Source organism: Phodopus roborovskii, unplaced genomic scaffold (assembly GCF_943737965.1).
Source record: "Phodopus roborovskii unplaced genomic scaffold, PHOROB, whole genome shotgun sequence".
Taxonomy (NCBI): Eukaryota; Metazoa; Chordata; class Mammalia; order Rodentia; family Cricetidae; genus Phodopus; species Phodopus roborovskii.
In genome coordinates this window covers 46,373-71,296 of record NW_026125038.1, presented here as the reverse complement: position 1 = coordinate 71,296, position 24,924 = coordinate 46,373, and the positions used below count along the sequence as shown (strand labels likewise).

Below are 24,924 nucleotides of genomic sequence, written 5' to 3'. Positions count from 1 at the left end.
GAGTAACTTATGCTAAATGAATAACCTGAATAGCCCCCTTAAGTTTAGATTATTTTAATTTTGTGCAAGACTTTATTCACATTCTATTTTTACAATATAGTGTGAATTGTGAACAATTCTGAACTGTATTTGTATTCTGAACTGTAATTGTAGCACACGTTAGCACATAGATAACACTAAATAACTGTCAGGTGTGTATTACTGCCTCAGTTATACTGATTATATCTATTGTTACTGATAAAAATAAGAGCTTAACCTTTTATATTCATTGTAAACTTTAGATAGTTTTGTTCTCTAGCATGCTGAATTCTTCCTCAGATAGGAGTATTTTCTATTAAATTTTCTTTTTAAAAATAACTCTTTGAGAATTCCACATGTATGTGCAATGAAATATGATCATTTATACAGCCATTTCCTGCCTCCAACTATTCACAGAGGGCCAGTAAGCATGATCCTCTGCCAAAATTCAAGTCATCTTTTTTATGATAATTTTTTATTTAAATTTGAAACAAACTTGTTTTACATGTCAAGAGGAGTTCCAGCACCCTCCTGCATCTCCTGTTCTCCCCACCAACCCCCATGCCACCCCCTTTCTGCTCCCCAGAGACCAGACTTCCATGGGGAGTCATCAAAGTCTATCACATCATTTAGAGCTAGGCCAGGGCCCTCCCCCATGTGTCTAGGCTGAGGGAGTATCCCTCTATGTGGAATGAGCTCCCAAAGTCCATTTGTATACTAGGGATAAATGCAGATCCACTATCAGAGGTGTTGTTCTTTTGCTGCAGCTATTGCCTATGAAACACAAACACGAGACTCAGTGCCCATGTAGAGTTTATTGAGAGAGGGGAGAAAAAGGGGGGTAGCTGGTGGGCAATTGAAAGCAGGGGAGAGGAGAGAGAGAGCAAGAGAGAGAGAAAGAGCAAGAGAGAGAGAGAGAGAGAGAAAGTGCAAGAGAGAAAAGGCAAGAGAGAGGCACACTTGGCACACTTGCTGTAAAAGGGAAACTTGCACATGAGTAACTGAGTCCCTTGGCAGCCAGGTAAAGCTTGAGCAGCCAGGTAAGTCATGAAGTAGAGGAGACATGTACATGAGCATCCTGCCCATCATCAAGGGTCTTGTAAGCAGGCTGCTTGTTCCCAACATTCCCACCTCTTATTGTTATTTAAAAAGTGGGGGATGGGCATGGCAGGTTAGGGAATAGGCCACTGAGTTCTCAAGACTGCTTCCTGCTGACTTGGGGCAGTGATCCTCTTTGGGGGAATGAGAAAGCTGGGGGAGGGAGATACTGCCACATCCTCCTGGTAGCTGGTTGTTTCATGGCAGTCCTGACAGTATGGAACTCTGCGTCTTTTTGAGACCTGGCAAGCTGTTAGCAGAACAGAGGACAAGGTTAAGTTTAAAAAACAAAGTTTTTTTTCTAGGTCCTGGTACTTAGAGGGGAGAATTGTAAGATGAGGGACAGGTTCCCAAGGTGAGGGAAGGGAGTTCTGGGACCAGGGAAAGGTTGAATATTTATTTGGAGTGAATCTGACCTGTTTGGATGGGTCCAATTCAATCCCTTGAACTTACAAGAATTCTTTGAGTTTGCGAAAACATAAATAAAGACACATTAGCAGAATACTCATGTTAGAAATGATTTGGCTTAAAGAATTAACACATACAACTGGCAGATTTTTAGCACAATGAAAAGCACCTTAATTGTGAGCTTATAGTTACAGTTATGATCATATAGTGGCATAGTATGGTGTTTAGTACGCTGTCAGAATTGATTAGTAGCTCATTAAAACTTTATGATTAATGTTAAGACTATAAATAGTAGCAACCTTAAAATACTCATTTGTGAAATCTGTTTTGTAATAGTTGGAGCCTTGGCTGCTGCTTTAAGCTGACAAAGCTACCAATCGTCAAAAGCATCAGAGTTCTTGAGAAGGATAAAATTTTACCTGAATGATTAGAGAGTAACAGAGATTCATTAGCTGGCAGCATGGACAGCCACCCTCAGGTCCTCCAGTTGTTGAGGTTAGAGGCTTTAAGGACATCTTCCTTCTGCTGATGGCATGAGACCTGTGGATTAGGAGCTTTTGGAAGACTTACCTACCATTGGCCCAAACAACGTGAAGGAAGTCGATTCCACTACTCTGGGACAGGCTGCAGCTGTGGCGGGCAGGAGAGTTTTAGCATGGCAGGAAGAGAACAGAACCAAGTTTAGGGAAAGAGATTGCTTAGCACAGAGGTAGAAAAAACTCCTTCCTTCTACCTGTTCGCTGGCAGTAATTTGAAAGATCCCATAAGATATCGGGATCTAGAGAGACATTATGCAGCCAATTTGAATTATTTTATAGGGGATATCTAGGCCACTTTTCAGTACAAAGGTAAATAAGTCTGGGTGCCTTAACAAGTGGCATTAAGTGAAAGGGTTTTAAATTTTCTAATAGGCATCCCAGTGGAGTAGAGGGGCTATTTCCTTGGTAGATTTATTTCCCATGGGTGAAGTAAGAAGTGACCAATCAGTCTTGGAACTTGTCAGCTCAAGAGTGTGACCACAGATAACAGAGAATGGCAGAGCATTATTTGAAGCTCATCAGCCTGAAAACATTGCCAGGGCCAACAGAGGCTGGAGGACTCAGCAGTCTGAGAGCAAAGAGGCTTGAAGCCAGAATCAGATATACCCCCAGGGCAGTATGTCATCCACCTGTGAAGAATGTACCCGACCCTAAGGAAATGGGTTAAAATTTTAAAAAGGGTACCTTACTTAATTGAAGCCGGTGTGCGATGGTATTTCCAGTGAACAGGTGGATAGAAGTGAACTGCTGGTCTCAGAATCAGGGTCCCTGAGTGTCTCTGGCTGGCTGCCTGCCAGCAGAAGGACACCGAGTCCTTGAGGAGAGCCTGACCAGGTTTTGGCACCAATGTTGTTCTTTTGATACAACTATTGCCTAAGAAACCACAAACATGAGACTCAGTACCCACGTGGAATTTATTGAGAGAGGAGAGAGAAAAAGGGTAGCTGGTGGCCAGCCGAAAGCAGGGGAGAGAGAGGAGAGAGGGAGAAAGAGAGAAAAGGCAAGAGAGAGGCACACTTGGCACACTTGCTGTAAAAGGGAAACTTGCACATGAGTAACTGAGTCCCTTGGCAGCCACGTAAAGCTTGAGCAGCCATGTAAGTCATGAGGTAGAGGAGACATGGACATGAGCATCCAGCCCATCATCAAGAGGTGGGGTCAGCAACTGCTGGTTCCCAACAAGAGGCCTCATAGACTGCCTTGTCCTCCTAACTAACACCCACATTTAGGGGATCTGGGTCAGTCCTATGCTGGTTTCCCAGATATCAGACCAGAGTCCATAAGCTCTTCCTTGATCAGGTCAGCAGTTTCTATGGGTTCCTACAGCCTGGTCTTGACCCCTTTGCTCATCACTTCCCTGTCTCTGCAACTGGATTCCAGGAGTTCTGTTCAGTGTTTTGTAAGGAGAAAGTTTTTCCACCAGCCCACCTGGTCTTGTCCCGCCGCTGCGCCAGCCACAATTAACACACTGAGACTCTGTATTTGATATAATGCTGTTGGCCAGGCACTAGTTTCTTATCGGCTAGCTCTGTCTTAAGTATTAGCCCATTTCTGTTAATCTATGTATTTCCACGTGGTCTTATCTCACCGGGGAATGAGCCTGCATTGTGCTCTCTCCAGACTCTACATCTAGACTCCTCCTTACTACTTCCTCAAATCCTCCTTGTCCCCTAGCCCTGCCTATCTTCCTTTCCTATTGGCCAACAGTGCTTTATTCATTAACCAGTATGAGAAACATATTTACAGAATGACATCTCCCATCATCTCCTCTTTTTTGTCTAAAATAAAAAGAAGGGTTTTAACCTTAACAGCAAAATATATAACACAAAACTTATCAAATAAGAATCACAGTTAACAATATTTAGTCCATTAACATTTAGCAAGATTTAAGAAAATATTCCATCATCTATCCTATCTTTGTGTGTCTAAAGTCTATGTAACTTATCTTTAATCCTAACTAAGGAAAACTATAACCATAACTATTTGTCTTTAACTCACTCAAAGACCACAGAAGGATAATATATAAACTCTAGAAATGACAGAGACATCTTTCCCAGAGTTTCAAATAGAACTACAGTTAAGCATTTTCTGCCACACAGTGACTAGCTACATATGTCACAGCCAGTTCTGTTGAGAAATTTGGTTGCTAAAAATTTTCTTCCTACAGGATCCCATGGAGCAATCATCATCTCATTTCAGCAAGAAGTAACCTTAAGATAACAACGCCCCCTTTCCCTACCCTTGGAATTTGGTGATAATATTCATCTTCTTTGGGTTGGTTTTAATTATTTAGGGTCAGGTGTGGAAGGTGATGCTTAGACTCAGGTTTATCTTTTGGACAGAAATAGGGTATGGTTGGGAAAGGTATGGTTTAGATAGGATATAGGCAGATTAGCCTATTTTCTTGTGAATTATTTAGTAAGACTGAGATAATAGTATTACACAGCTTACATTGTTATATATTCTTATTTGTGGTAAGCTATGTAAAATTAAGTTTATATTCCCTTTCTGGGAGAATGGTATATTATATTTTGTCATATTGTATGAAACCTTTCCACTTATGAGGTTTTATGCACAATATTCTTACCATATTCTAAGTTGTATAATTTTCTTGTATTCGAGACATTTTGTATATTGATACAATTTGGGATATTACCTTTATAGTTCTACATCTTGTCTAGACATTTCTACACTACCTCTATTTTAGGGATTTATATGTATGTATATGTACATAGTTATATTGTTAAGGTATTTGTCCCTGCTTTACTCAGGGAAGTTTCATTCAGTTTTTTAGCTAAGTTCCTGAGTATTACAGATTATCTTCGCTCATGTTTCCTTAACTATGAGATTAGTCAGACATAGATGCTTAATCAATCACTTCATAGACAGGCAGAACATGGCATTTAAATGTTTTAATATTAGTACTCCATTGACATGAGACACTGTTGCTCCTGACAGCACCATGCACTTTCCCGAAAATATGTATGTTGGACACTGTTATTACTCCTCTGGAGTCCATACTCGCTTCAGCTAATGGCCTCTTGGGCAAAGAACTGCTCCCACCTTGACCACTGATTTGAACATGCAGTCCTATGTGCTTGCAGGAGACAAATATAGAAGACTGCTGGACATTGCCAAGTCAAGGTAAGACTGCCTTTCTATCTCCCTGCTGTTGTGGTGGTCTGTCAAGTTCTCTTGGCCTTAGCCAAAACTGGGTGTACCAACATTGCTGTGAGACCTTGGGTGACTGTTCAGGCAGCTTACTGTTTCTGTCCTCTCTGCACCTTTTGGAGGTTGCCCATCCATACTTCCTGTCTACCCTAGTATCATTATTTTCCTTCTCAGGTCTTGATGAGGTTGAAGATTAAACCATCACAACTATTATTCTCTTTTCCTAGTTACATATATTAGGTACTAGACTTAAGTTTTCCAGCTTAGGACAACTCTATTGTAAACTCCATTATGCCTTCACCCTAGGACTAGATATGTAGGTCGTTTTGTTCTCAATTTTCCTTTTCTTAGAGCACACTTGTTATTCACTGTTTTATATATAGTTTTGTATCAAGCTTAAATCTTTTCTTTAGACTAAAAGGGGAATTGTAGTGGGATATTCACTTTGTCTCCTTCTGTGGCACTGACCATGCCCATAGGGGGTGGATCCAGGGACGGAAGTGACCTGTGGAAGGAGTTCTGAGGAGGAGCTGGGGAATGCTCTCTTGCTGGTGGGACGCAGAGAGGAGAGCATCTGGTGGAACTTGCTGGTGTTCATCTTCCAGGCTGTAAGTTATTTCTCCCTAAATAAACATCTATTCGGCCTATTTGTTTATCCTGATCCTTATTAAACCAAATAGTATTTAGCTGTTGGTATCTGCTTCTGCTTTCATCAGCTACTGGATGAAGGCTTTAGGAGAGCATATAAGGCAGTCATCAGTCTCATTATTGGGTAAGGATATTTAAGTAGTCTCTTCACTATTACTTAGATTGTTAGTTGGAGTCATTCTTGTAGATCTCTAAACATTTCCCTAGTGCCAGATTTCTCTTAAACCTGTAATGACACCCTCTATTATGGTATCTCTTTTCTTGCTCTCCTCTATACTTTCCCTGACTCAATCTTCCTGCTCCCTCATGCCCACCTCTCCCATTCTCAAGTCATCTTCTTAAACATAATTAGTGGACCCATTAAGTAGAGAAGAGTGCAGCCACCCTATGTGACACACACAGAATTCCAGTGGGCAAACATCCGAAGAATAATTACCTCCCCCCCCCAAGCAGCTAACAATCGCTAACAGCTTCTCAGTAGTGTTGAGATCACAAGAGCTCCTCCCCCACCCATGATCTTTTTCAGGTCTTATGCAGGTAACCACAGCTCCTGTGCATTTATTGAATACAGTAACCTCGTGCAGAAGATAGCATTCCACAATAGATCTCTCCGTCCTCCAGCTCTAGCATTTTTTCCACCTCCTCTCCCAAAAAGATCCCTTAGCCTTGAATAAAGATGTTCCATTTAGGGATGAGAATTCAAGTCACACTCTCAGCATGTTTCTATTGACACTGCACACTGTAAAATATAAGTGTCTCTGACAAAATTTGCAAGTAGCACAAATCTATTGTTGTAAGAATAAAGAATTATAACAGTAGTAGGTTCCACCACCCTAATTTCTATGACCTTCTAGACTTTTGACTAGGTTTAAAGTACCAGACATACATTCCATATGATACAGCAAGTCTTAAATCCTGTAAGAAAAGTGTTGGTTAGCCCATAATAACCAAGCCACTGTTGCCCAAGTGGGTACATCTTGCTTGGTAAGTCAGTACTGTATCATGTAAACTCCAGTGCTATGTCAGACCCACAATGTCTTTTCTCTCCCAATAATCTGAATAAATAACTTCCTGCACTATGAAAGCTACCCAGCAGGGAGGAAGTTTCCAATGAACCTATGAAACAAACTATCTTTTTTAATGTAGTAGGGATATTTATGATAAATTCAGTTCATCCAGGAAATAATGGCTCCTATACTTCACTCCTATTCATGATACCAACATTTGAAAAACTAAAATTGAATCATCATTTTATTTTTTGTCATTGGAATACATGGATAAATCTTTCTAAAGTATCCATCATGGAAATAGCATTGGTCTGTGCTAGGTCATCTGCATATATGGTGCAGTTGTTTAGCTTGGGGTTTTAGTGTAACTCCTAACAGTGGGAGCATAGACTGTCTCTGACTCTTTCACCTTTTCTTAGAACCCCTTTCCTCTTACTGAGTTGCCTCATTCAGCCTTGATATGAGTGTTTGTGCTTAGTCTTATTACATCTTCTTATTCTGTGGTTGCATTTCCCTAGAGGATCCACTGAAGAGAAGAGTTCAGTGATGGAATGTTGGGTGCAGAGTACTTGTTCTTCTTGTGGCACATAGGGATCTTCCCATAAACTTCCCATCATATGCTGTGCTATGTGATAGGGAGAGGGTTTTAAAAAGAAAGCAAAACCTCACATTCTCCTCTCAGAATGATCATGAAGAAGCAAAGTAAAGCTACTAGAGTTTTAAATGATCTATGTCTAGACATTTGTAACCCTTAAATTGCTTAGTAGCATGCCACACTTAACATGAAATACAGTGACAGCAATGGTTCTATGAGAGAATCATATACTTATGAATCATAGTGATAACTTAATGGCAAGATTAAAAAACAAGATAAACACCACATTCATAGAATGAGAGAAATCATAAACAATTGAGTTGAAGTTAATGAAAAGAACAAATTCAAGATACAATAAAATGAAGAGTGCTTAATTAAAGGATGAAAAGTTTTGGTAAAAGTCTCAGTGGGGGAAAAAACAGAAAAAAATATTATAAGGGATAAATTAATAAAATTAGAAAAATAAAGGGGACATTACAATACAACTACTGAAACTAAAGGATTGCTAGATGTTTAAAAAACATCATTCTAACTTCAATAATTTAGAAAAGTTTAAGTAGATAAATCTATATAATATGATACTACTAAATTTGTATGAGGAAGCATTTTTTAAAAAAATACTCAAACTATGGAATATAATATTGAGGCAGTAACAAAATTTAAGATAATGAGGACAACCCAGGACCAAATGGATCTAACCCTGAGATCTTCAAAGCCTTTCAAAAACAAGTAACATCAATGTTCTCCAACAGAATTATGTGGAAAAAAAGGTGAGAAAATTTGGAAGCCTTATTCTAAAAATTCAAATTTAACCTGAGTGTAAATTCATATAAGTTCATAACAGTTACAGCAACAAATGTTACAAGCAAATTTGCAAATTTCCTTGATGAACTACACACAAAATCCTCAATATGATACTTGCAAATAAGATTCAACAATACTTTTAAAAGAACATGTACCATAATCAAGTTTCATTCATTACAGAACTGTGAAATTGGTTCACAACATATAATTTCAACATGTGCAACACAGTACATAAATAGAGGGTTAATCTTTGCAGGCTTCTCAATGTTATCAGAGGACCCATTGGTAAAATTCAACACCCCTTTATGACAAAAACTCTCAGGAAAACATGAATACAGAGATTATTTCCATATAATACAGGTTGTAGATGGTAGACTTACAGAAAACAATATACTAAATTTAGGAAAACAAAAAAGATATGAGGCCAGGTAGTTTCCTGTCAATATTTTTATTCAATATAGTGTTAAAAACTCTAAAGAAATTGAATAAATAAATATAATGCGAAATAAAAGAAGTTAAAGGCTGAAGAGATGGCTCAAAGGTTAAAAGCAGTGGATGTTCTTCGAGGGACCTGGGTACACTTCCTAGCACTTACACAGTGACTTACAACCATCGCTAACTCCAAATCTAGGGTATACAGTGGCATCTTCTCACCTCTGTGCATACTAAACACATGTATCCCCTTGATCTCTTTTTGTTGTCTTATTGTTCTAGCTAGTACTTCAAGTACAATATTGAAGAGATATGGAGAGATATGAGTATCATTGTCTTGCTCCTGATTTTAGAGGAATCTCCTTAAGCTTCTCTCCACTCAGTTTGATGTCGGCTGTTGGTTTGCTGTACCTGGATTTTATTATGTTTAGTTATGTTCCTGTTATCCCTGATCTCTCCAAGACCTTTATCATGAAGTGGTGTTGGATTTTGTCAGAGGCTTTTTCAGCATCTAGTGAGATTATCATGTGGGTTTTCTTTTTCAGTTTGTTTATATGTTGAGTTACATTGATGGATTTTCATGTGTTGAACCATCCCTGCATCCCCACTTGGTCATGGTGTATGATTTCTCTGATGTGTTCTTGGATTTTATTTGCCAGTATTTTGTTGAGTATTTTTCATCAATGTTTATGAGGGACTTGGTCTGTAGTTCTCCTTCTTAGTTGTGTCTTTGTGTGGCTTGGGGACCAAGGTATTTTAGCTTCATAAAAGTTTTGGCAATGAACCTTCTGCTTCTATTGTGTGGAACACTTTGAGGAGTATTGGTATTAGCTGTTCTTTGAATTTCTGGTAGAATTCTGCACTGAAACCATCTGGGCCTAGGTTTTTTTTTTTTTTGGTTGGGAGACTTTTGGTGACTGCTTCAATTTCATTAAAGTTATAGGACTGTTTAAATTACTTATCTGTTTTTTATTTAATTTTGGTAAGTGATATTTATCCAGAAAATTGTCCATTTCCTTTAAATTTTCAAATTGTGTGGATTAGAGATTTTCAAGGCATGACCTGAAGATTCTCTGGATTTATTCAGTGTCTATTGTTAGGCCCCCCTTTTCATTTCTGATTTTGTTAATCTGCATGTTCTCTCTCTGTCTTTAGCATAGTTTGGATAAATGTTTGTCTATCTTATTGATTTTTTTTGAAGAACCAATTCTTGTTACATTGATTCTTTGTATTGTTTTCCTAGTTTCTACTTTATTGATTTTTGCCCTCAAATTGATTATTTCCTGGCGTCTATATCACTGGGGTGGATTTGCTTCTTTTTTTCTAGACCTTTCAGTTGTGCTGTTAATTATCTAGTGTGACTCTTCCCCTATTTCTTCATGTGGTATTTTGATTATTATGTGGTGAGGGAACTTTTCTTTTGTGATCCACTCTATTTGGTGTTCTGTAAGCTTCTTGTATTTTCTTTTCTTTCCTTTTTTTTTTCCTTTCTTTCTTTCAACACTCTTTTTTTATTATTTTATATAACCAAGTCCATTCAAATGAAAACAAACATTTATACACAATATTTGATAATTTGGGCATCATTCTTTCCAAACTACTTCCTGCTGGTAAGGGGCGGTGTCATGGGGGATTCTAAGAAGATGTAGAAATCTTGGCTATAGTCTGTAAGGCTGCTTTTCCCAGCTGTTTTGAATGTAGGATCACCAGGTACTCTGTTTCAGGTGGTCTGGCTTGTATTTTTACTGGCATTTTCTTAGGTTGAGAATGTTTTCTTCTATGATTTTGTTGAATATATTTTCTGCACCTTTGAGTGGTTTCTTCGCCTTTTTATATACCTTTCATTCTTAGGTTTTACCTTTTCACAGTGTCCCATATTTCCTGGATATTTTGTGTCAGGGATTTGTTGGACTTAAGATTTTCTTTGGTCAATGAAGCTATTTTTCCTAGTGTATCTTCAATGCCTGATATTCTCTCTTCTGTCTCATATATTCTGTTGGTTATGCTTGCATCTGTAGGTGTTTGCCTAGTTATTCTATTTCCAGCATTCCCTCAGACTGTGTTTTTGTTTGCTTGTTTTATTTTATTTATTTATTTGTCTCTATTTCAGTTTTCAAGCCTTGCACTGTTTGAATTGTTTCTTCCAAGTTTTTTTTTTTTTTTTTTTTTTTTCATTTCTTAAGTGATTTCCTCATTACCTCTTTGAGGGACTCTATCATAGTCATAAAGTTATTTTAGGGTCGTTCTCTTCTGCTTCATCTGTGTTGGGATGTTCAAGTCTTCCTGGTGTGGAGTTCTTAGACTCTGATGGCATCATATTGATCTTTCTGTGTTTGACTGTGTTCTTATACTGTTATCTACCCATCCCTTCTTCCAGGGTGTATTGGTGGGGCAAGGCTCTCTTCTATTGGGTGTAAGAAGGTCTAATACTCTAATGACTCTCCTTTTCCAGATTCCAGTGGGCAGTGGTGGGACTCCTCCCATGGGTGAAGGAAGTACCAGGACTCTGGCAGACTCTGGATAGGCTTGTCTGCCTGGACTGGCTCCCCTGCAAGCAGTCCCCAGTCCTCAGGGGGTCTAAGTAGGGCCCTGGAAGGTAGGCCGGAAACAGGCCAAGCTTACATTCTACTGTGGTTGAAGGAGGGACCAAGTCACTGGCTGATTCAGGATGAGCTGGTCTGTCAAGGTGGGCTCCTCTGCAAGTAGTCCCCAGTTCTCTGGAGGCTCTGAGGCTTCGAGCAGGGCACTGGAAGGCAGATTTTTTTTTTAACTTTTTGCTGTTATTTTGTTTTGAGAATAGAATAGATTTTGTTTCTAGTACAATATATTCTGATACAATTTTCCACCCTCTACTCCTTTCTTTCTCTCCTTAGAAAACAAACAGCATCAAATAAGTAATAAGAAAATAAGATATAATATAATAATGTAAAATGAACACAAACCAATTGATATATTACAAAAATAAACAGAAGGAAAAGAATCCAAGTAAAGATGCAAGAAATAGTCATAGACACTGAGATACTTATTCAAACCTTCAGGAATTCCATTTAAAAAAAAACAGAAGTAATAATGTGTAAAAATCTGTGGGATAACAAACATGTAAAGTAAGACAAAATAAAAAAATTTCAAAGCTCAACTAAGAGCCTCCAGAGGTGCATTTCAATTTTCTTTATGTTGGCCCTGGAAACAGAGACTGCCTTTAAGAGTAGCTTGTACCCCCTGAGAGACGTGGTTGAAAAAAAAACTAAATTTTCATTTACAAGTGATTGTCAACTGGACATCGCTTTTGGGTTAGGGGCATATATCTACTTCTGCTTTCAGCTATAAGACACACAAATAATGCAAATCTGTGCTGCCTTAGTCTCTAAATTTCTATGTGTGTTGATCCTGCCCTTGTTTACTTCCCTTACCACTATCCCATCAGGTTCTTATACTCTTCCTACTTCCTCTTCCACAGGGTTCCTTGAGCCTTGAGAGAAGGGTTCTTTACTTCAGGAGAGAAAAACTACATAAAGTTGGGTGGTTAGGGAGGTGCAAGACAGACTGGAAGGAGTTGGAAAACAGGAAAGAATGTAGTCAAATTTTATTGCTTGCAATTCTCAAAAATAAATAAAAACATTGAAAAGAAGCAAAATTGACTGACATTGACTCAGCAGGAGTCTAAGGAATGGTATAGAGCTTTAGAAAATCATTAATTTCTAAATGTGACATGACATTTATGAAAAGGGAGAGGCTTTGGGCAAAGTTACACCATGTAACCTTGCTTTATGAAATACTAAAGCAATTGTGAAAGGATCCTTAAGAAGAGTAAGTGATTTTTCTCAGTCTCAGCCAGAAGGACTGAGCAGTCTAAGAGACCTCGGACAGTGGAGCCAGGATGTATCCCTGGTGCACAAAAGGACTTCGTGAACATATCCCCCATGGAGGGTTAACTGCCTTAATCTAGAGACAGGAAAGAAGCCCTAGTCCCTACTTCACAGGACCTGTCAGATCTACATGACCCCAACTGGATGGCATTCCCCTACATATGGAATTGGGGTGGGGGGATGGGAGGGGAGGGTGTTTAGAGTGCATGTGAGAGGGCAGAGAGGGTAAAAGGGAGGGAACGAGGGAGGGCTGGATGGGGGGAGGGAGGGAGGGAGAGAGAGAGGGAGAGGGAACTGGGATCAACATGTAAAATAATAAATTAAATTTAAAAAAAATGCTTTGACTCCAAAATTTAAGTTGAAGGACAAGTTACTTGGGAAAAGGATTTCTATTTTTATTTCCACAGAAAATGAAAAGATGTGGATTCCAGACTAATGTGGTTTGATCATGCCAGACCGCCTGAAACAGAGTACCAGGTGATCCTACATTCAAAACAGCTGGACAAAACAGCCCTACAGACTACAGCCAGGATTTCTGCAGCTTCTTAGAATCCCCCATGACAACGCCCCTTACCAGCAGGAAGTAGTTTGGAAAGAACGACGCCCAAATTCCCAAATATTGTGTATAAATGTTTGTTTTCATTTAAATGGACTTGGTTATATAAAATTAAATAAAACAATAATTAAAAAAAAGAAAGGGAAAAAAAAGAAGAGTAAATATTCAATGGGTTCTGTGTTTCCCTTGTTGGCAAATGTGAGAAAATTTGTATCAAGGTGGAATTTCTTGGGGGAAAACGACTGCCAAATACAGTTCTGGTGATGTTCCAGGAGGCTTTACAGTCTAAAGATTTTTGCTTGTTTGCTGGCTTTTTAAATTTTCTTTTTTGGTTTTGGTTTGTTTGTTTCTTTGATGTTTGTTTGCTTGTTTGACCCAGGGTTTCTCTATGTAGCTTCGGAGCCTGCCCTGGAACTTTCTCTGTAGACTAGGCTGGCCTCAAACTCATAGAGATCAGCCTGTCTCTGTCTCCCAAGTGCTGGGATTAAAGGCATGTGCCACTTCAGCCTAGCTAAAGTTTTATATTATATATAATATTTTCCCCTTCCCTCCTTCCTCTAACCACTCACATGTACATGCTTCCTTGGTTCCCTCAAATTCATGGCCTGTTTTTCTTTGTTATTGGTTTGTGTGTGTGTGTGTGTGTGTGTGTGTGTGTGTGTGTGTGTGTGTGTGTGTGCATAAATGCAACCTTCTCAGTCCATTTATTGTCACTTATATGCACTATAATATCAAGACTGACCACTTGCTATTTGATAGCCAATTAGAGGTCTCCTCCCAGGAGAACACTAATTCTACTCTCAGTATTTCTGAAATTCTTTGTATAGGGCTGGGGCTCTGAAATTTTTTTTCCACATCACATACATTTTGGTGTATTGATTGTTCAGGTCTTATTTTAGCAGTCATATTGTTGGTTGAAGCTTCTCTGTCACTTCTAGGAGACACAATCTCACGGCACATTATCTGAACCTCTTTCTACTATAATCTTCCAATGACTTTCTCTGCAATAATCTGAGCACTAGATGTAGAAGTTGTGTTGTTGATGTTTAAATTGGGGCTGGTCAATTGTTTTCAATAGTTCTCATTTTGACCAGTTGTTTTTCTGCAATAGTCTTCATCTGTTATGAAGAGATGTTTATTTGATGAGGGGTGAGAGCTATATTTTTTCTTATTTTACATATCGATCCCAGTTCCCCCCCTTTCCTTTTCCTTTCCCTCCCTCTCTCCTTCCCTCTCTTCATCCCTTCCATCTTCCCTCCCATGTCCCTCGACCACCCTCCCATCCCATTACCACCCCCACTCCACAGGAAGGGTCGATGCCTTCCAGTAGGGATCAACAAAACCTATCCAGTCATTTTCCTCCCTCCTTCCTCTAGGTTAAGGAAGTATCTCTTAATGGGGAATGTGCTCCCAAAGTCCTTTTGTGCACCAGGGATACATCCTGGTTCCACTGTCCGAGGTCCTTTAGAATGCCCAGGCCTTCTAACTGAGACCCATGTTCAGGGGGTCTGAGTTGGTCCAATGGTGGTTTCCCAGCTATCAGTCTGGGGGTCCATGAGCTCCCACTTGTTCAGATCAGCTGTATCTGTGGGTTTCTGTAGCCTGGTCTTATCCTGCCTCTCTGCATCTGGATTGCAGTTTGGCTCAGCATTTAGCAGTGGGTGTCTGCTTATGTTTCCATCAGCTACTAGATGTGGGCTTTATGATGGTAGATACTTTAGTCATCAATCTCATTATCAGGGAAAGACCTTTATGGTAGCCTTTCCACTGTTGCTGAAATTGTTAGTTGGGGTCAGTCTTGTAGGTCTCTGGACATTTCTCTAGAGCCATTTTGTTCTTCAAACCTATAATGGCTCCTTTTATTATGGTATCTCTCTCTCTCTATCTCTATCTCTATCTCTATCTCTATCTCTATCTCTCACTCACTCTCTTTCTTTGTCTATTCTGCCCCTGACTCAGTCTTCCTAGCATTTAGGCTGTCTTTTTCCTACTTATTGTGAACAGGGGAGCAAAGAAGATGTCTGAGCAAGCATATTTCGATTGGGTTGTTGAATCCTTTGATGATATGCCAAGAAATGGTAACGCTTGATCATATATTTAATTTTAGCTTTTAAAGAATTCTCCACTGATTTCCAGATTGGTGGATCCAGTTTGCAATATCACTAATAATGAATGAAAATTCCTTTTTCCCCACATACTCATCAGCATTTGTTGTCATTTATTTTGTAGATCTTGGCCATTCTGACTGGGGAATGATTAGCTGTAATAGATGTTTTGGTTTGTGTTCAAGGATTTTAAAGGATGATAAATATATTTTAAGGTATTTCTTAGTTATTTTAGTTCTTTTGAAAACTCTGTTCAGAATTAAATCTCATTTTTAAATGTATTATTTGGTGATTGTTTACTTGTTTTAATGTTTCTTCTCTTAATTTTTATTTTAACTAAAATGTAATTACCATTCATTCCTCCACTCTCTTCAGTGTCTACATCTCCAACTGTTCCCATGCCTTCCCACATTTACTCCCTCTCAACAGCATGGCTTCTTTTTCTTTGATTGTTACTTATATATCTGTACACATAAAATATAAATGCAATAGGCTGAATATATTTAGTGTTGCTTGTATGTACATGATTTTATGGCTGATCACTTGGTAATATATCACCAATTGGGGCACTCATCCTTGGAAAAGACTACTTCTGCCTTTCTGTGCATGATTTAACTAAGTATAGTTTTTTGTCTAGAGGGGGATCTTGTTTCAGCAGCCATAGTGTTAGGTAACAATACGTGCATCTTCTTTATTCTGTAAGTTAAAATTTCACAACAGACTTCCCAATCATCTTCATCTTACAATCTTTCCATGTTCTACTTCTATAAAGTTATCTGGGTTTTATGTACAAGAATTAGGTTGACAATATATTTTATGTGTCTGGGTACCACAAAATCACTTGTTCTATTTTAAACAGTTATGGTTTTCTGTGATATCTTAACCTGCTTCAAAGAGAAGTTTCTTTTATGTGGGTAAGAGAAGTATTTAAAATGCAGTTAGAATTGCTGTTTTGTAAAGTGCTAGTACTAGGTTATCTACTAATATTCATGGTTTCATTAGTTCCAGGTGGTTGACTATTTTGCCAGTACCAGGTATTTTTATCTTCCCATTGGGGAGCTTAAATCCAATTAAAAAGCTGTTGGTTACCACTAAGATATTAATGCCTCTATTGCTCCTTTAGGACTAACTTGCTAGATTGGTCATAGGCATCACAGGTAGGTAGCAATATCGATTTATTCCCTGCCCTGGAAGCTTGCATAGTAATTTCTGCTACTATGAAAGCCAGTCCTTTAGGTTTTTCAGGTCAAATCTAGCTCAAATCTTTTGAGTCCTGTAGCTGAGATATATAGTGGTTTCAGTCATCAGGTTTACCTTTAACCCCTGGGAGGCAACCAATGGCAATAGACTTTTATAACCAGGTATTTCGTGCCTGGTTCTGGGGTTTTCTTTTTTAAGATGATCTGTCACTCTTATGAGGAGTATTATCAGCCCAGTTGGCAAAACTTCTTTTAGGATATGAACATACATATCACATGGAAGTTTTCATAAATAAAAAACAATGTTTCTTAAGGCTTTTTCAAATATCCTTAAGGCTATTTATCTCTCTCCCCTTCCTTCTTCTTTGTTTACCTTCCCCCCAACCCCAATTAAAGCCACTTCTCATTCTTTCTCCTCTAGTACCAGGTGCTTCAGGGGGTCTTTGATTACCATTCAGACATGATCAAGACCAAGAACCATACCACACATAACCAATCCTGAAAATGGCATAGAACAAAAGGGTAAAAAAAATTGAGAAACATTAAAAGATAATTTGATAATGCAAATTACAATAGAAATAAATTAGGTACAAGACTTTGGACTCACCAAGATAGCATAGATAATGGAGCATTTTCTCTGAATTTGTCAAATTCTAATGGGCTAGGCATTGTTGATGTACTTACTACCTGTACATATTGTGTATATTTATTGTACTTATTGTATATAGTTTTTCCTGTTATAGCCTTATTTTTATATTAGACAAAAAGGGGAATTGTGGTAATATAATATTTATGATTTAATAAGTTTTGTATGGGGGTTCAGAAAGCAAAACAGTCAGCCACTAGCTCTTACCTTTACCTCAGACCAAAATGGCATATCCTGTCTCCACAAATCCTTAGAGGCAAAATGCTCCCACTTCCTATCTCCTCCTGCCTTATATTCCTTTCTCTACTCAGCCATATCACTCATCCACTTCTCTGGTGCTGGGGTTAAAGGCATGTGATCTCAAGTGCTGAGATCACCTTTTGTGTGAGCTGTTTATCTCTTAGATTTGGATCAATTTCACGTAGCACAGTGTGGCCTTGAACTAACAGAGCCATCTACTTCTGTCTCCTAAATCCTGGGATTAAAGGTGTGTATCACCATCACCTGACTTTGTGGCATATGGCTATCTTTACTTTCTGAACACTCAGACAATTATTAAGTCACAAATAATATACCCCATGAGAAACCTCAGTCACAAAGATATGAATCTCTTAAAGGGTCGACCCCAAGTTCCTGAGGAACATGGGCTTTGCCATGAAGCACAAGAAAGGCCTAAAGAAAATGCAGGTAAATAATGCAAAAGTAATGAGTGTACATGCAGAGACCATCAAGGCCCTTCTGAAGCCCGAGATGGTTAAGCTCAAGATGCCAAAGTGCCCCATCCACAAATTTAGCAATCTTGCTTTCATTGCTCATCCCAAGCTTGGAAAGCTGATTAGAAGATATGTGACCAAGGATAGTAGGCTCTCCCAACCAAAGCCCAAGGTCCAAGCCAAGGCAGAGGCCTCAGCTGTATCTCAGACCCAGGCTTCAGCTCCATTTCAGACTCCCAAAGAGGCCTAAGCCCCTGTGAAGGCCCCATAGAAAAGGTATCTGTCTGCTACTGTGATAACAGATGGACTGGTGTGACAAACCTACACACGGTTTGCGCATGATCAGGACCCTATGCTGTTTTACAAATAAGCTTGAGGCTAGATCTGTTAAGTAAAAAAAAAAAAAAAATCCACTTCTCAGTGTCTCTCTGTTTTTCAGAGTTCTTTGTGTATCTAGACTTTAGTCCTCTGTCAGATGTATAACTACTAAAGATTCTTTTCCATTATCTGGACATGTCTCTAAGTTAATTATTTCTTAATCTGTGTAGAAGCTCTTTGGTTTTTATGGAGTCTTACTTGACAATTTCAGGCCTTGTTTCCTGGGCAAGTTGAATCCTATACAGAAAGTTTATTCCTATATGTTTATCATATCCTGTACTGACTTTTTTTCCTTCTACCAAGGTACAGTATTTCAGTTTTCATATTTAGATTTTATCAATTTAGAGTTCTTTGTTGTGCAAAGTGATATATAAAGATCTAATTTCACTCATCTGCATAGAGGTGTCCAGCTTTTCTAGGACAATTTGTTACAGATGATGTTTTTCTCCAATGTGTATTTTTACATCATTGTCAACATTAGATGACTATAGTGGCAAGTAATTATAGTTAGTCTTTTTATTGTTTCATTGGTCTACTGTTTGTTTCTGTGGAAGTACCAAGATATTTTGATTAAAATTAATTTATAATATATCTTGAAATCTGTAATTGTAATTTCTCCAGTATTTTTGTTTTATTTTTTATGTTAGTTAGTTTGTTTGTTTGTTTGCTTGCTTGCTTGTTTTCCCAAAATGGCATGGGCTTTTTGGGACTTTTGTGGTTCCAAATGAATTTTAGAATAGTTTTTCCTTGTATTTCTGTGATTAATGACATGGGAATTTTTATTGGGATTGCATTGTATCTTAAATAGAATTTGGTAAAGGTCATTTCAACAATATTAACTCTAACCAACCAATGAGCTTGGGATGTCATTCCACTTTCTAGTGTCATTTCCAATCTCTTTCTTCAGAGATTTAAAAGTTATATGTAATGATTTTGTCATGGTTGATGACATTTATCAACTTTTCCTAAATTATACATTTAAATGTCACTTGTTCCCTAACTTATTGTATTGGTATTTTAAATGTAAGATCAAAATAAAAATTTGAACTGTACATTTATGTCCTTTTTTATTTAAACAGGAGAGTGGGCAGATGGCTCATAGGATAAGAAGGCTTTCTGTCCAATTCTGGAAATTAGAGTTCAGTTCCAAAACACTTGGTAAAGTGGAAGAAAACAAAATCAACTCCACAAAGTTGTTCTCTACACACACACACACATACACACACACACACACCATGACTCACATGTACACATATATGGACAAATAATTTAAAATTAAAAACCTAATGGTGTTTCAATAATTGAACACCCAATTCATACCTGCCACCATCACATGGAGTTACAAATAAGACTAAAATATGCCACAAAATGACCAAACTTGCTTGCCAATTTGACACAGTCTCACCATACATTAAGGAACTACATTCATAACAGGGCTTTCATTTTGTTCATATCTCACACTGTTTAACACATAGTCTTTCATAACCATAAAAAATTTATTCACTTTGATAATATAGACATAGTAAATATCATGATAACTGAAAGCTTATCATATTACATTATTAATTGAGTAACTGAGAAATGGACTAATATCAACTCTGAGGTGATTATTAGAAATGTCTCTCTACTTACACTCATTTGTAGCACTTGAAATAATTCTCAACAGAGAAATCCCTAAAATGTGTCCAAGATAATTATAGCCAGAGTTCTCATTTTCTGAGGACATGGAACAAGTCAATTCACCCATGGGACAACTCTAAGCAGGGAATATAGGTCAGGCTGAGAAGAAGTACTTCCAAGAGACCATCCCTGTGTGACAGATGACTACACAAGCACACATCAGATGGAAGAAAATATGAATTTGGAGAAACACATGAGTTTGGTGAGTTCAGTAAATCATCTCATCTCTCTGACATTCTTCTCTAAGATCATTCTCTAAGAAATATTTCTATGTATCTCTTTTATCAATTCCAATTATATGTGGACTTGAGCAATGTGTCTTTATCTTCTGTCTTTTTTAGCAGTAAATCATTGGGTTTTCTCTACCTTTCTTAATCCAACAGCAATTTATGAGAATAAACATCAGGGCACACATGGCCAGAAGGCACATCCTCAGTATGTTAGTGTCCGCATCAGAATATCATCATTTCTTAATTAATGATAAGTATAAGCAGCTACCAGCTAACATTTCATAGTAATTATCTGTATTTTAACCAAATAGAGTATTGTTTAATCATGGAGTGCATTGTATATAAAATAATTTTCAGCCTAGAAATAGTAAATATAATAACATGTCAAGGGAGCTTGCTGTTCATCTCAAAATTCAGATTAAAGCAATTTATCAGCAAACAAGACATTATGATCATCTACAGAACCACCCTAAGTCATGAGGACCTATTATGTGGTATCTACTAAAGTAAATAATTTTCACTATATTCACAAATGTTCATAAGAGTACAACATATTGTCACTATTACAGACTTTAGAACTTTGATAAAAAAAATCTACATGGAAAAATATTTAGAAAAAAAGAAAAAATACTTAGTTAATGGTGATATAGTTTGGAGTTCTTTTGTTGATTTTTTTCATCTAAAAGCCAAAATTAGCATTTTTGTGAGAATTGCCACCAATTTAAAGATAAGAATTACAGATCAAGTGACAGAAGATTCTAACAAATCTAGGCCCTCTAAAATACTTATAGCACACATGAGCAAGGGAAGAAATAACTCTTGTTCATCTAAGAAAGCAGAAAAGGAAGCATGAAATGGGTATTAGATCTCTGGAAAGTAGTCAGCATGGCAAATACATCATTTGCACCTGCATATCCTATAGTTACTGAATAGATGTATATCAACTTGGAGTAAATGTAAGCATGTGTATTTTAAAGAAAGGAGACTTTATGTATTCTCTGTGTGTGTCTATCTCTGTATCTCTTTCTCTCTGTTTCTGTCACTGTCTCTCTCTCACACATACACACAAACACACTCTTCTTAAACATAGTGTTCAGTTGAAAAATCCTTGCCTAAAACCCTAAAACAGTACAGAAACATTGTTTTAAGACATACCTGAAAGAATAGAGAAAGAGCCATTCCTATGAATCATTTCACTCCAGATACTATAGAAAACCTTGTTTTCTTTTACAAATTCACAACATAGCTTTAAATTAATTTTTTAATTTTGTAAGTAGAGAAATGTAAACAAATACGTTTAGGGCAAATCCATTTACAATATCAACTGCTAATGAGAAATCAATCAGATATGACTTATTTTAAAAAAAATCTATGTTTTGTCTAATAATTGTGTTAAATATTGGTGAATGTTAATAGATTAACAATTCTTGCACAACTCTGAAAAATAACAATATAAAACTTAATTTTATTAGCCAACTACTTCCTAACAATGTATATGGTCATCTTGCAGGAAATCTATATCTTAAATATATGAAATATTAAATTTCTACCATCCATGTAAATTATTCTAGAAGACATGGAACTGATTTTTGAAAATCTGTGCTGGAAATTTTCAGGATGACAAGAAACTTATTTAGAGGTAGGATTCAAATTATCAAAATTTTCATGGAACTTGGACCTATATGATGTAATATCAGCATTATTTCCTTAGAGAGTCTAGTAATGTCTAGAAGGTGCATATATTTGGAGTATTCAATACTCATCAATTAACATGCTTCTGTTGCAAATGAATGTGTTACCTGATGTTTTATTTATTTTCATCCTAACTCCACCCTTCTAAACTCTTATTTAAAAAACTGGAAGATGACTATAACTCTGATGATAATGTGAAACCTCCTCTATTGCCTCACCACAGTGATTTCAAAAAATAAAACCTAAAAAATTGAAAATCACCAAGAAAATTACTGAAGATGGGAGAAACTGGGCAATGATTTCCCAGCAACCAGCTTGAGTGTTTTCCATTACAGATCACTATAAGCATTCCACCTGTGCTTTGAGGTGAATAACTACTGTTCACTGGAAGTTCACCTCCACATCCATCCAAGGTTGACAATAAAAGGCACCCTTTGCTTACATGTTTATGTAACTTATTTTCTTCTTTAAAACAATACAAATGATCAGTAGGTGAGTGACAAAATGAGAAAGTATATGAGTTAGATGAAACATTGCCCATGTCAGGAAACTAAGAATTCTCAAGACTAGTTGATAAAATCCAAGGTCAGTTTTTTGACTGCTAAAACTGAACTAAATCTAACTTTCAGAGTTCAGGTTTGAATATGAGTTGCCTTGTTCTTTGGTTATCACTATTACATGTATTTTCAATAATAGCTTGCTGATCAGTTTAGCTAAATAAATTCTATGATAAAATTTTATTAACAAAATATTGTGTTTCTTATTTTCATATAGGAGTCTCAAACTGTATTTCTGTTTCTTGTTTTTGTGTTTTCTTTTGTATTTTATTTTAAAACAGTCTTTTCTCATTTTACATACCAATCCCAGTTCCCACTCCCTCCCTCCTGCTCCACAACCCCGCCCCTCATCCTCAATGAGGGTAAGTCTTCTCATGGGAAATCAATGAAGTCTGGCACATCTCTTTGAGGAAGGCCCCTATGTCAAGGCTGAGCAAGGTATCCCTCCAAAGAGAATGGGCTTCAAAAAGCCAGTTCAAGCACTAGGGATAAATCCTGGTCCCACTGCCAGTGGCCCCACAGACTTCACAAGCCACACAACTGTCACCCACATTCAGAGGACCTAGTTTGGTCCTTTGCAGGTTCCCCTGCTGTCATCAGTCAACAATCAGTTGACTCCTGTCAACTCCCACTACTGTCAGCTCCCACTAACTCAAATCAATTGTTGCTGTGGGTATCCCCAAAATGGCCTTCTTATATGGTTTTCTGTATGGCTTACTTCAAACGACATTTTTAACTCAGTTATGTCATAGAAATGACTACTGGTTATCAATTGATTCATTACACATGCTGCAAAAATATGTTAAGATCTCATCAAAACTTTGTACTGAAATTTAAAGTAATTCCTATCAGGTCCAAAGTATAAACTTTATTTCTATTATGTAATGGATATGCTTGCTGGTGACACATTCAGACCAATTTTTACTAGACTGGTGAACATAAACCACATTCCAGGTAAAACCACATAGATTGTTAGGTTTTCACATTGCTTTCCTGCTTCCTCACTGCTCTCTGTAGAGAAATTTCCTGATAGAGCATGTGGATAACACTGACACCTGATGCTTCTCTTCATGAGGAGTTGGACTTGGCGCATTCTCTTACACTTGGGTAGTGATATTTCTCAAAGCTGGCAAAGACTTGTGTTTACATTAGGCTTTTCTATTTCAAGTGTAGAGGTTAGCACTCAAGGTGAAGGTCAGATGTGACTAGTTAAGTCATATTCCACACCCCTCTAATTTAGCTTTCTTCATCTGCAGGTTGTTTCTAAAGACAGCCTAAGTAAAATGGATGAAGTCAATCAGACTGTGGTGTCAGAATTTGTGCTTCTGGGACTTACCCGCTCACAGAATCTTCAGCTCTTACTTTTCATGATGTTTTTGATTCTTTATGTGCTTGCTGTATCTGGAAATAGTATTGTCATGTTCTTAATCACCACTGACCGACATCTCCATTCTCCCATGTACTTCTTCTTGGCCAACCTGTCTTTTGTTGATATGTGGCTTTCCTCAGTCACCACTCCTAAGATGATTACAGACTTTCTCAGGGAACCAAAGATCATTTCATTTGAAGGATGCATGTGTCAGGTCTTCTTTGACCACTGTGTCGGTGCAGTAGAGATGATGATGCTGGTGGTAATGGCTTATGACCGCTATGTGGCCATCTGCAAACCACTCCACTACTTCACCATTATGAACCTGAAAAGATGCACTGGGCTGGTATTAGCTTCCTGGACCATTTCCTTTGTGCATGCCATGAGTCAGCTTTTGGCAGTTGTTAAGCTACCTCTCTGTGGCCACTTGGAAATTGATAGTTTCTTCTGTGACATACCACTGATAATCAAGTTATCCTGCACAGATTCCCATTACTTGGATATTTACATGAATGCTAACTGTGGGGCTGTGGTTGTAACCTGCTTCATTCTGTTGCTTATTTCCTACACATATATCCTTATCACTGTTCGCCAGAGCTCTAAAGCTGGTGCATCTAAGGCTCTGTCCACATGCAGTGCCCACATCACAGTGGTGATGATCTTTTTTGTTCCCTGCATCTTCATCTATGTGTGGCCCCTCAATATCATCTGGTTGGACAAATTTCTTGCTGTATTTTATACTCTTATTGCACCTCTCCTGAATCCAGCCATTTACACACTGAGAAATAAAGAGATGAAAAATGCTATAAAGAAATTAAAAGGCTATTTCATGAATCACAAGGAAAGTACATAATGCCAAGAAAATTCACTTCAATTATTTCAAATCAACAATTTGCTGAAATTAGTACAGATTGATAATTTGGGTATTTAGTTTGTATTTACAATTAGTTAAGATATTCTGACATGTCATAAGTTTAATATAATTTGGAGATTGAATATTTTAAATCATATTTAACATTGTAAATGATCTATGATTTTTTAAATATAACTCTTCCTTATGAGAAAATTATTCAAGTGATTTTTTTAACCTGTCGATCCCAGTTCCTTCTGCCTCCTTCCCTCCCTCCATCCCTCCCTTCCTCTTTCCCTCTCTCTTACCCTCTCTGCCCTTCAAATGCACCCTGACCACCCTTCCCTCCCATCCCCTGACCCC

At 37.7% G+C, this 24,924-nt stretch overlaps 2 protein-coding genes across 2 annotated transcripts; both read left to right on the top strand.

The window, feature by feature from the left end:
• The first annotated feature begins 17,734 nt into the window (after positions 1-17,734).
• LOC127238262 (60S ribosomal protein L29-like) lies at positions 17,735-18,055 on the top strand. Its single transcript, XM_051207174.1, has one exon. The coding sequence runs from the start codon at positions 17,735-17,737 to the stop codon at positions 18,053-18,055; it is 321 nt and encodes a 106-aa protein (XP_051063131.1).
• Positions 18,056-23,622: 5,567 nt separating this feature from the next.
• LOC127213692 (olfactory receptor 4K3-like) lies at positions 23,623-24,564 on the top strand. Its single transcript, XM_051174431.1, has one exon. It carries the CDS (start codon positions 23,626-23,628, stop codon positions 24,562-24,564), a length of 939 nt encoding a protein of 312 aa, XP_051030388.1. The 5' UTR covers positions 23,623-23,625.
• Positions 24,565-24,924: the final 360 nt, after the last annotated feature.

Excerpts from the sequence above, each read along its gene's own strand:
- LOC127213692 (XM_051174431.1), top strand. The coding sequence starts at position 23,626 with ATGGATGAAGTCAATCAGACTGTGGTGTCAGAATTTGTGCTTCTGGGA.
- LOC127238262 (XM_051207174.1), top strand. The coding sequence starts at position 17,735 with ATGGGCTTTGCCATGAAGCACAAGAAAGGCCTAAAGAAAATGCAGGTA.